The 13,124-nt window shown below is 36.6% G+C and overlaps 2 protein-coding genes across 3 annotated transcripts in view; one reads left to right on the forward strand and one right to left on the reverse strand.

Moving 5' to 3' along the window:
* LOC137290192 (laminin subunit alpha-like) overlaps nt 1-5,284 on the forward strand; it is an 87,908-nt gene extending 82,624 nt beyond the window's left edge. For both annotated transcript variants that reach the window (XM_067820909.1, XM_067820910.1), the window contains exons 68-74: nt 428-617; nt 973-1,137; nt 1,282-1,435; nt 1,808-1,935; nt 2,479-2,578; nt 2,926-3,048; nt 3,292-5,284. In XM_067820909.1, coding sequence (XP_067677010.1) covers nt 428-617; nt 973-1,137; nt 1,282-1,435; nt 1,808-1,935; nt 2,479-2,578; nt 2,926-3,048; nt 3,292-3,431 — 1,000 coding nt within the window. In that variant the 3' untranslated portion in view covers nt 3,432-5,284. The remainder of the gene's footprint in view (nt 1-427; nt 618-972; nt 1,138-1,281; nt 1,436-1,807; nt 1,936-2,478; nt 2,579-2,925; nt 3,049-3,291) is intronic.
* Nucleotides 5,285-8,051: 2,767 nt separating this feature from the next.
* On the reverse strand, nt 8,052-12,730 carry LOC137290882 (cilia- and flagella-associated protein 95-like). Its single transcript, XM_067822051.1, has 5 exons — nt 12,424-12,730; nt 11,368-11,473; nt 10,541-10,665; nt 9,374-9,503; nt 8,052-8,699 (listed from the first exon to the last, which is right to left on the reverse strand). The coding sequence occupies exons 1-5, from the start codon at nt 12,531-12,533 to the stop codon at nt 8,505-8,507; spliced, it is 666 nt and encodes a 221-aa protein (XP_067678152.1). The 5' UTR covers nt 12,534-12,730; the 3' UTR covers nt 8,052-8,504.
* Between the last annotated feature and the right edge of the window lie 394 nt (nt 12,731-13,124).

The following is a 13,124-nucleotide window of genomic DNA, read 5'->3' on the forward strand; positions in this document are numbered from 1 at the left end:
AAGGCCTTTGGCCAGTATACAAACATACACATAATGTTTATAATGATAAGTACAGTATAGGTACATTATAAACACATATGATATAGTATAATGGGCATGGTGAAATACAAGAATATTATCCATCAACCATCTGTTGCCTGAGCTCAAAGCTGAGACCAAAATATTGGTTTTAATTGTATTTGAATTTATTTTAATGCATTTGTTTCTTGTATGAAATAGACTGATTATAAGATAGCTTAGAAATCAGCGGTAAAGTTTTCAGTGAAAATATGAGAATCGAGAATATACCACATGATTTGGAATTGTCTTTAAAGGTTGCCACTTAGGGGGTTCAAGTAACCTTGATTTATTATTCGAAATTATTTTTAGATTTGCTGACATGTTATCCCATGATATTAGCTGTGGCATTTGCTTGTATTATTTACAGGTCACTGTTTGAATGTCAGTTTAAGACCACAGCTGAGGATGGTATCATCATGTACATGGCAGACAGTCGCCATATTGACCACATTGCATTGTTCATGAAAGAAGGTCAGGTGGTGTACACCTTCAACTGTGGCAGCGGTGCAGCAGTGATAACAAGTCCAAACAAATATAATGATGGACAGTGGCATAATGTAAGTGTTCATTACACACTGGGTGTCATTTTTTTTAGGTTCTGTCACTGTTATCTCAAGCTTGTGCTTGTCTCAAAGGAAAAGCTGTGTTATTTGTTCTTTAGTCTTTTCTTTGCAGTTGTGGTGAATTTTGTATAACTTACACATACTCTTCAAGTTTGACTCATTTGTGTCAGGATATGTTGGATTTTTTTTGTTGTTTTAATTTTTTTGAGTTTTTGTTTTGTCATGACAGTGTTTGATTGTATATTTCTGATATTATTTATAGTATTAGGACAGTCCTTTTTATCATTCTTAAGTGAGGAATAGTATCACCTTGAGTTTTCACAGTTTGTCTTGTTTCTGTTTTTTTCAGGTGAGGTTCGCCCGAGCCCAAACACAGGGTAGTTTGGAGATTGATGGAGAGAGAGTAGGTGATGGACGGTCTCAGGGCCGTACCAGATCCATCAATGTACGCACACCTTACTTTGTGGGAGGCATTCCTATGGATCTGAAGAAGAAAGCTGCCAATAATCTCAAGGTATGAATTCTGGGTGGATTCTGTTCAGTCTGTAGTATAGAGTGCCATAAAGTGTCTAGTCTAAATTGCCTTCCCTAAAAATGAGTTATTTTGGGATTAGATTTGATCTTAACTACACATTAATGTGATCATTGATATTTGTAGGATGTCTCCGGTAGTTTCATTGGTTGCCTGAAGAACTTCAAGCTGAATGACAAGATGTTTGGTACACCGGTAGAGACGACTGCTATCAAGCCTTGCTCAGATGCCATGGAGGCCGGCTCCTTTTTCACAGCCGATGGAGGATATGTCAAATTATGTAGGTTCATGAAGTAATGAACAATTGAATCAGTCTTGTACTCTGAAGGTTTCATAACTATGTGCTTTTGTTTTGAATGTTAAATTCTACCAATAATATCCAAACCTCTCATTACCGGTAATGGCCTTTTGGAAAAGTGGGCAGCATTTTTGTTGTGGTTTGTTTGGGGGTTCTGGGTTTTTTTCAATGGAAACATAAGGGAAATGTTGTGGTAGACCTTATGATAAGACTCATAAATGTGTAGCTTTAGTTGGAGGTGTGATTGCTGAAGGGAGGCTCATGATGCTCCTCTTGTGGATGGGATTGCTTAGGATCATAGGAATTATCTCCACACATAGTATTCTCCAAATGCTTTTTAATTACCTGTTTCAGATGACAAGTTCAAGGTTGGCCTTGACCTTCTAATACGTGTGGAGATCAAACCAAGGTCAGTCACAGGTTTGATTATGGCAGTCCATGGCAGGGGAGACTACCTTGTATTGCAGATGGTGGATGGCAAGGTAAGCAAACTACTGCGTTTTGGGATATTTACGGTTCACAAATGTGCACTAGCTTATTCTTTTACTTATGTAGTTGAGTTCAGTATTTTTTCAAACTTGCTGGGGGTTTGTATGAGCTTTGTTTTCTAAACGTCTCATGTGACTTGTTGATTTAACTGACCTTGAGTAAGTGTACTCATCATATGTCTTAATGTTGTGGGCAAAACATTTAACTTCCTTATTCCATATGAATAACGTTTAGGTGCACATTTGGAAATAAGATTTAAATGAAGCAACAGAGTCCGAATTTGCATCTTTCAAAGGAACTAATATAGCATCCTTTTTTCTTCTTGTGGTTTGATTTGGACTATGAACTATTCTGTTATAGAGTGTAGGTAACTGGTAGTAACTAATCTGTTCATTGAACCATAAATGTTTAAATGCATCTTCAAACTGCCTGTCTGCGCAATGGGAGGACATCATACAATATCTTCGTAGTGGGGGACCTCCCCATGTATGTTCAACAGTTCCACAGTGCAGGGTATTGATCCTCTGTGTTTCCAGATAATCTTGAGAACCGACAATGGCAGGGGAGCTATCACAGCTACTTTCACACCTTCCATGGCCAACTCTCTCTGTGATGGCCAGTGGCATGTAATCAAAGGTAAGACAATGTTTACAGACATTCACTTCTAACCACTACATATCAACAGTAATTATGACCCTGATATTATTTCTCATAATATTAAAGGCAGACACGCGTCATCATACCTCAGATGTGTAGATCGAAGCTTGTGATGTTGATTGATTGTCTGGCCCAGACTAAGTCATATTGCTGAGGGTGGTGTAAAGCTAAACTCATTCACTCATAATTTGAAATCCAATTGATAAACTGACATGTAAGCAACAAGTTTGCTCATTTAGTCATTAGGGTTGCGTTCAGAAGACTTGAAGTTGCATAAAATCCCTGCTGCAAATTCCTTACATGTAATTGAGACTGTTGTGCTTCAGCTATAAAGGCCAAAGAAGTAGTGAAGCTGGAGGTTGATGGTGTCCCTGCCCCCATTGGACAGGGCAAACCAGGAGTGTCTGCAGCTGACACCAATGATCCACTCTTCATTGGTGGTGCACCAGGTCAGAAAAGTTACCTCCCTTTGCATGAGTCTTGTGACGTCTAACCCGTAGAAGAAACAAATCATTTCATGACTTACATGAATTGAAAACATGCTAATGTTGTTTTTTCCTATTGTTTGAAGGGTAATGGTGAGTTTGTATGTTTTTAGAAATTGTAAAAATTCATTGGGTCATGTATAATTATGTTGACAGTTGGAAAAGACAGGAACAGAAACTTTATTCCATCCATGTTTGTTTCCTCAGACTACTCTGCCAGGGGTATTGATGCCAAGACCAGCTTTGTGGGCTGTATACGCAACGTGCAGCTTGATGGGAAGATGCAATACATTGGCTCTGGAAGTGCCATCGGCAGTGTCAAGATGGATTCATGCCCAGTCAACTAAAGCTCAGCATAATATATCAGTTGCCATGGTTACATACATACAAAAATTAAGATGTTTAGTCTCCTGATAAATTGTACAACACTGCTAGGTGTCATCATGTGCCAATATTTATGTTTGTATTGTATTGTATTGTTTACCTGTGTTTTCAAGTTTTTGTTGAAGTTGTGGTTTGTTCATGCCCAATGAAGGGACAAATGTCCCTTGACTACAATATTACTGAAACCTAACAAGCATTATGGGGTACACAAGAGCATGAACCAAATCAGCCTGTAACGTGAAGAAAGCATTGCTGGAACTTTGTGTTGTGTTGTGTTACATGTTTTGATATGATGCATACTGGCAAACAACTGGTTGGTCTGATATATTTTAACAAGGATCAATTTCAGTGACATATGACTAAATGATGATGAATGAATAGGAATAGAAAATGTTATTTTTAATTATTCAAACAAATTTTACATTGAACATATTGTGAGGAATCCATTTACTGACTGTCAAGGAGAAGACGTATGAAACATTTTATCTTCCTATTTTCTTATTGACATTTAAATATGTAAGCATTGTACTCTCATTTTGTATGTTTATCAACATATATATGTATTAAATGAAACCGTGAATATGATAAAATCATATGTACAGTTTCTTTTTGTGGCCAGTATACACAAATCAGGTGGCAGCTGAAGGAACTAATCAGGAGCTTGTAGAAAATGGACCAAAACTTACATGCAGTGTTGTAAGCAATGATACGTAAAAATTGGAATTTGAATTGTAACCATGGCAACCTGAAAATGCCCTGATGATTTGATCCCTACCCGACCCTCCCCCCTCCCCACCCTAATTAATATTTTGATGTAGGAGAGCTATGTGACTGATTCCTATCATAATGAAATTTACATCAGTGCTGTGATCCGTGATACAAATGAAGATTTCAAATTATGAGTTTGCTTTTTTTGTTTTCAAAGGAGATCCTTCTTTTATCCAGAGAGTTTTATCTAAGTCATTTCCCACATCAAAATATTTATGTAGTTATAGTGTTCAGTATCTGACATCTTGTAGATATTTCTTTAAGCATATCAGGATATATCCTTGTGTTAATGTTTATTTTGAGGTATTGACAATTCGGTTTAAATCAGATATTCCACTTTGTTAAAATATTTGGCCTTTAAATTAAATTTGTTTCTGGAATGTATCAGTAATATTGATTTATGAGGGGTGTATTTACAGCTTATGTCCTGATATGCTGAGATTGAGTTTTGCTGTTTTAACTAACTTGTTCTTAGGCACTTTTTAACAGATTTACAATAAATAATACTAGTATTTACTTTGTTTTCTAAAGGTTTTAATGGTTTTATTTCTGTAAGTGAATTTTAATTTGGCTTACACTTTTATATGTCATGTAATAGATATATTGATGGCATCATAATAAAGTAAATATGCAAATGGAACTAAGACTCCAGGCATTGATTTTATCTTAATTAAACACTTGTGTGAATGTTTCTGTACACAGAATACCCATTGGGCACTGTGCAATTGGGGCATATCACACTAATATTGTATTTATGCACTCTTTCAATAGTTTCTGACTGAAATAATGTCTTATGATCTATTTTATTACGTTTTAAAAATTACTTGATTCACCAACGGCTCTCACATTGAATTTTTACTTGTAATACATAATGTTTCCAATAATGAGAAGTCAAAAGAGTACATGAAGATGACTGTTTACTGAGAATTGAAAAATTACAATTTTCTCCGTGTTTGAGAGTGCTGAGCAAGGAGGTTTCCACACACCATTTTACTGTTGTTTTAGTCATGTGTGTGCATTTATGTCAGTTGTACAATAACAAAAGAAATCCACTTTTTATTTATCAATTCACAAATAGTACTGCAGCATGCAAGAGGCCAGTAATTAATGGTGAACTATCTTTGATATGTCAGATATTTGTGTATATAGTCACCCCATGTTGGTGTCAAATGGATGCACAGTCTTGTTCATCTCCATTTATTTTAGATTTGTCAATTTTATTAGTACATGCACTTTCATTGCAGACTGGAGATGAAGTTTTAATTTTGAAATTGTTTTAGCTGATTCTGCACATTTTCCTGTGTCCATTTGATACCACAGGTAATCCCCCTGTTTTCATGTTTTGGTACATTTAGTTTGCAATCCACAAAAATCTGGTGCTACATTTTCTGGGTGTGCTTATTTCTATTACATGTTTTGATACTTTTATACATTTCAAGTCACCAACATTCTGTGATTTTACTTACTCGCTGCACATACAATGCATGTAACTAACTGAATGTACTAAAATGTCAAAACAGAAATAAAAGTTCCGAAAAAAAAGTATATGTTTGTTGTTTATGGATGTATGAATCTGTCGTGTTGTGGAAAGAGTTCAAGTAATTTTAATATGTTATTCATCATTCAGCATCGCTGGATGATGATGCCACAGCAAGACTGAGAAAGACATATCAGTATAGCCTGCAGGTATCTACTATTAATCGTGAATATTTGCTGTAAACATGTACCAGAAATATTCATAGACATGTCTTTTCCAGGGTCCTTTTAGGTGAAAAGCACTACCATGGGTAGATATTACAGTTTGGGCCAAGTGAAAGAGAAAATTAGCATATCTGAAGGATGTATAAGATGTTGCTTGACTGTCGGTTCAAACAGTTTACTGTGACAATGAACTGAAGTTGTAGTGATTTTTGTCATCACCTTTAAATAATTTTCATTTCCATATCAAAATAATTATTTATTAAGCCCCCCAAACTGCAGAATTGTTTATGTGTTTTAATGCAGCATTTACTCACTTATGTCTTGCTTAAATTTAATTGTCATAAATTGCTGGTATACTCTTCCATCCCATTTGCATGTAACATTAAGCAGGGATAGGTATGGCGCAGCAGTGCATCTCAGTCACAGAAATATTAAAATAAATTATTAGAAATGGCACTGAGAAGGACAGAAATAGTTTGAACCGTATAAAACGAAGATATCAACACATCCCAACAAAGAGTGCTTGACCTTCACATGACTGATAAAGAATTACTGTGGGGGACCCTCTCCCTTCAATAAAAATGAGTATGAGGAGAGAGTCCAAAATGACACCTTCATATCACTGCTTCCTCTTTATGACTTAAACCAGTAAGGAATGATAGCCTATATGAGGTTTTATGATATGATGCTTGTAAGATGTTTGTTTATTAAAATATGTCATATATTCTTAACATACTGCCAAGGTCAGCTTATGGAAAAACTCGACATCAACTTTTCAAGAGCAGATTTTGCTGTAGAATTCCTCCTTATGCCAACATGACTTAATAACCAACAAAACAGGATATTAGTGCTAGTCACAAACTGAAATGACATTTCAAAATTTCAACTGAAAAAGAATGATTTAGGTGTTTTTTACCGTAGTTCGTTAATTGCCTGCAAGCTGAAGCAACTATATGAAAATATAAATATGCTCTCCTTGGAATGCTAAAAAGAAGTAGTGCTCACAGGATAGCCTTAGCCTGTGCTGTAAAATGGAACTTTCGCAAGTTAATTAAAGTACCAGGTTGTCATGAGTAACAGATGTTTTGATGTAGATAACACCTTTATGAAGCTTTATGTTAAAAAGTGATATGCTTCATTATTTACCCACCTGTTGATCAAACAGTTGCTGAAAATAGCAACAGTTATTCATTCATTGTGCAAAATTTTGGGACTACCTTTTGCAACAACAAAACATAAATGCAGAGTAAGTGTGTGCTACGTCTATAGGTATAATATGTATAAAGATGCGAACATGTTTACACAAGGTGGGGTGACAAGGAAGCTGAAAGATTTGACAGAAGAGACTTAGATAACATAGGTGGATCCAGAGGGTGGTGCAGGGATGCACCCCCCCCCAGTTTGTCCTGAAATTTTGTCATATGACAATTGAAATTCAGGTGCAAGTGAAGTTTGCAAGCCCCCTTTCTCAAAAACTTGTATCTGCCCCTGAGATAAGGACAGTGAAAGTATGTGTGATAAAAAGCTGTCAAGGTTGACTTAACACAATCAAGATTGCGGGTACTGAGTTTTCATAGGACTGAGTACACTGGGATGAAGGCAGCTTTCTTTATATAGCCATAAATAAGGTGATCTCACAGATGAGTCCTAACCTGACCCTTCAAATCAGTATCAAAACAGGATGTTCTGTAGAAAAGCCAAACCAGCAACCTTCACTCGTCTTTTCGACATGATCAGTCATCAGAATCAGTGTCAACAAATCCATATAGAAGTTAATTCCGTTGTTACACTGTCTCATAATATTACTCAAATGATAATGGTGTCATTTAGTTTCCACCAGAAAAAGGTTTGACGAAATTGTAACCTGTAGATAAGCCGACCCCCTTCTACAGTCGACTGCTTGTGATTTCACCAGAGTGAGAAATGCCTATAACCTTAACTGTGTTTTGTGGACATCCCTCGATAATCTCACACTACCCTGATACAAAAAAAATACTGCTTGGTTGAGCCAAGTTCATGTGTGTGGTTTAAGTGATCTCAAACTTTGCTGACTGAAGAAATACAGGTCTTTCAATCATAGCATAAGAAAAATATCAAAACAACATAAAATATGGTAGAATTATGCAATTATTTATATACAATCCGCAACAAACATCTTCCTATCTGCAACACATGGCAAAGTTAAAAATAAGTCTGATTTGCCTTCAAGAGGCCAGCTAATACCAACGTGTTTAAATGTAATAATTGTCAAAAGTATTCAAATACCATTAGATTGTGGTAGAAATTTCTAAAAAGTCATGCAGATTCAGTGATTCATCTGTAAATATGCAAGAGTTTTGGCTTCAGCAATTATTCCAGTCATTTCATGACTACAACATATTTATCCCATGCAAACTTGCACCAGATGACCTAAATACACCTATGTAATATCAACAAATAATTGAATACAACCCCTTGAAAAGGAGGGCATATCAACATGATAGCGTTTCAGTGTTGACTTAGACAAACAAGACGTTTTGTGTAAATATGTTTCAAATATACATTAGCAAACATGCGTGATGCTACCACTACTCCAACTTTACTGTACTGGGGATGGTGTTAGTAGGTTTGTACACTTGTCTCTTGAAGTGGGTGTTACTGTAGATTCCACTCTCATCTTGCCATGTGTTGCGTCCAGGACGCCGATAGTCAGCCCGGTCTGTAAACTGGGAGTTGCATTTTCTGTATGCTGGAGAGAGATCTTCAAAATCCGGAGGCCTCTCCTGTTCAATATATTCAGGGATTAAGTCAAGAACATAATGGGGGATGCATATTTTGATGAAATGAACAATCAGTAATCACTGGTTTCAGCATGGCATAACTTTCCTTTAAGGTGTTCAGTGTCCACAAAAGATCTAAGCATGAAAACCATGAGAGTCATAACTGGGGCTGTAACAACATACTTTATTTTGATACTATAACAAAAAATAATTAATGATAAATTACATTATGCAAACAGTTTTATCATTAAAGGCCATGAATAGTAATGAAAATATGTTCAGAGGATTTGCATCAAAAAACCACTGGCTTCAGACATCAGACTAAATACCAACAGGGAACAAATATTTACAGACTCAGAGATACTTGTATTGTTTCTATTCGTAAAAATGATCTACTGATTGTCATAACACTAATATCTCCTTCACAAATAATCCCATGAAGTAAAAACACATAGTAGTGGAATCCAAATTAAGCATCATGCTCAAATTTTCCCCCAATGAAATGATTGATGTATTACAAGAAGTTAATCTTTTTTACATTTATCATGGAGAAAATCAAACGAGGTATCTTGGCACAAACATGGGATACATTTCTGTCATGTGGATTCCTGTCTACCCTTGATAACCTCCCCATGGGGTTATTTTTCTGGAATAAATAATATGCATTCACCACATACCGGTGCTGGTTCATATGGATATGGTGCTCCGAAATCTGCCTTGTGTGTGGTTTCCATGTACATCTTGTTGTGATCTGGGTCATGAAGAGGCAGAACTGAACCGAAACCTTCCTTTGGTGCACCAGTATCCCTACAGACAGAACATATGAACATCCACAAATAATTAACTGATGGTTATTGAGAAGCGTTTGCTCATCAGGAAAGTGACTGAAGGAGAGAATATACTGCCACTTTAAAACATATTTCAGGAGCATCATGTCAAGTTAATGTAGAAAGATAGCCTGAACTGACTAGGCTGACACATGTCATTGCATCTTAGCTGTGTTGATCAATGCTCATGCTGTTGATCCCTTGATTGTCTGGTCCAGACACGATTATTTACAGGCCATCACCATATACCTGGAATTTTGCTGAGTGTGGTGTGAAACTAAACTCACTCTCTCACTCACTCAGATAGTCTGAAGTGATGATGGTCTTAGACATTTACCACTCTTGTTAAATTGTAAGAGTAAAGCTATTATGTTGAAACCCAAGATCACAATCAAGGAGATCACAATCAGTTAACTAGTGTATCATATAATGAAAAATGTAGAATACTTATAATGCTAGTTTCCACACTTCATATCCTGCTCAATGCACACAAACATAATCTGATTCTTATTACACCAGATAACCCAAGCTGCCCGTTAGGAGCAAGAAGGATGATAGTCACATGAGTTATCATACCCAGTGGCCATTTTCTGTTGGGTCGACACACTGAACAGTGGCAATTTTAAACAAACCCACTGCTTAGGGTGAGACCTAACATATCACATGTGCATTGTTGTGTGACAGGAATGCTGAACTAGAAACTCTCAAGAGTCAGGATGCCAAACACAGTCATCCATCCATGAACTCACTGTGTCCAATGCTGCTTAACTTCAGCTAATTTGTGACCAGAGCTCTATGCATAGGACCACACACAACACCATTTCCGTTCTGCTTTGACAATTACCCTTCTTACACAGCTTATATCCTACATGGTAAATGTCTACGACTGGTGTCACCTCAGACTTCCCCAACATGATACCGACATGACATGATAGACTAGAACACTGTTCAAATTAGCATTAAACCTCCTCACTCTATCCTACAAACTACATGCGTATAGCTTCATCCTCTAATCACCTGTCAATGTGAGCATGTTCTAGTGTCTCCATTGTTATCATTGGTTTACGAGTTTCCCTCTCCTCAAAGTTCTTCCTGAGGTTGATCTGTTGGGCGTGGTCTTGGTAGGTTGTCATAGGCAGGGACTGAAAAATCAAGCATAGAAAATGGTACAAGATAGGCTCTCATAGATAGCATGAAAATAGGCAGCAGAGTATTGTTTTACATTGCTTTAATAGACAGGCATCAGTATCTTGAATATCTTGAATGTTTAACATTTATTCAGTTTGGGGCCCAGTCATTGAAGGTCCCACAATCGCTTGCTCTGAGTTCCTTGGACATGCCAGATAATGGGTTTGAATCCAAGTGTGCAAACATTATATTCTAGGATTGCCAGCACCAAAGTGATAACTGTCCTACATCTGCATAAATTTGGGATTTCTTCTCAATCAAACATGTACATGATTACACTTACAGGCAGTTCAAAGTGGTCATAAACCCAATGCACTCATACTGTATGACTAAACTGTATGGGTGTTAACTACAAAACATATGACATAATGACATTGTCACCACTCTGTGAAGGATAAACAAGATGACAATCACTATGCATGCTCCCATCTTTCTTTACTTAATGACATATTGCTACGCCATAAATGCAGTCCTAAACATTCATGCATTATGTACACAGAGGCTTTGAACATTTTTATATTGAATGAAATTATACAAAATAAAAACATGTGTCTCTGATGTTCTCATTATTCATCTTTGGAAGATTTGAATGAATATGAAATACTGGGGACCCATTATAGCTATGATGAAGACATGTCACTGGTTTAATTACTTACCCCATCTGTTACGTCTCCAATCCTCCTGTATGTGGCTTTACATAGGTCTCTCTGTGGACTTTTGCTGATGTCATAGTCTTTGGGTTCAGCTTCCCTAGCTTGATGCCTGTCAACAGAAAGAGTATAAACAATTACTGCGTTTTCCAAAATATATCACTAAGATTTCAAACATGATGACTATTAGCATCAGTAAAATCTGTTTGAAAACAAAGCCTATCACATCTTCTACAAGGGTAAATGATGCATCAATGTTTTATTTCTGAATTGATTTAGTATGACACTTTTGCTACAATAAATGATTTAGGATGATACCTTTTGCTAAAATCAATTCACTGCTTTCAGTGACCCCCAACATCAGATTCACCCAGTGACTGAGTGTTATTAACAACTAACCATAAATTTCCTCGAATAAGAAACAGTGTTTCTAATAAGACCTTTACCTCAAATAAGTGCCGGGGGTAAAGCAGCTGACAGTAATTAGACCCAGTAAGCGCAAAAGCACCAGGCCTCTAATAAGAATCTGAGGTCTGAAACCCTATTGAAAAAATAAGTGCTTACTTGAGGAAATGAGGTATGTTGTAATTAGCATTTCAAGTTCATAACTGAACACTGCTGTTCCAAACATGTTTCAGTAGTTAGCTTTTCTACATGAACTTTCCCTGAAATATTTATATCGTTTTCACACAAACTAAATATGTGTCACAATATATATAACATGGTGATACACATTGTATCTTTACTGTATAAATTCACTCCTGTCTTATACTCAGTCAGACAAACTGTAAATACATAGACCTGATACAGTGTAGTTGGTTTTGTCATTAATACACCACAGTCTATTGTCAGTTTTAACAGTAGTCTGAAAACAAGTCACTATGTACTTCGACTAACAATTTGACTTACACCAATTATATCCGTCAAACAATTTGATGGTTAGCTTTTTCAGTTGAAATTGCTATGACTGTCACTTTATCCAAAGCACTTTACTACAAACACCCACGCATAATGATATAGCAACACAGAAGATGAGGATACTCCAACCTATCAATGCCTTACCAGTTTGAAGTAAGAGTGGCCCTCCCGTAATTCATATCATTTGAGCGGAGGAATAAGGATCCTTTTCTTTCTACACCAAAATCTGGTATATCCCACGTCTGGGTGGTCATCTTTGCCGTTTACGTGTTGCAGAAAGTAATCACTTGGAAAAATTATGTGGTGGTTTACATTGACAGCGGAAGTAACCTAACAACATCCTTTTCGTTTTTATATGACTCCGACTGTAACATAGTTCCACTTATGTATGGATTTGTATTTCATATGTGATCAATTCATGAACAGATATCACCCCAGTGCAGTTCAAAATCAATAAAATGTACGTAGTAATGCAATAACAATATTTTACACTTTATATATTACTGCGCGCATACTACTTCGTCCCTTAGCAACAAACACTTAACTGGGATCCCGTCTTTGAAACGCACAAAGAATTTGGCGCTCAGGACCAAAGGTTTCCAGTTTGATCAGCGCAAATGTCCTAATGTTGATGGCGTTGTTAGGCAGATGTTATATTCTCGTAGCCGAACGCATGCACGGAAAACGATGTTTTGTGAATATTCTAGATGTCTAAGAGACATAAATTCATATTCTATATTATATGAATCCTGTACAAGCATTCAAGACTAACGACTGCTCGAAGACTATTAATAGAATTTCTTCCGCGTAAGACGGAATGGCCTTAAACTTAGTATATAAATACC

This window comes from Haliotis asinina, chromosome 7 (assembly GCF_037392515.1).
Source record: "Haliotis asinina isolate JCU_RB_2024 chromosome 7, JCU_Hal_asi_v2, whole genome shotgun sequence".
NCBI lineage: Eukaryota > Metazoa > Mollusca > Gastropoda > Lepetellida > Haliotidae > Haliotis > Haliotis asinina.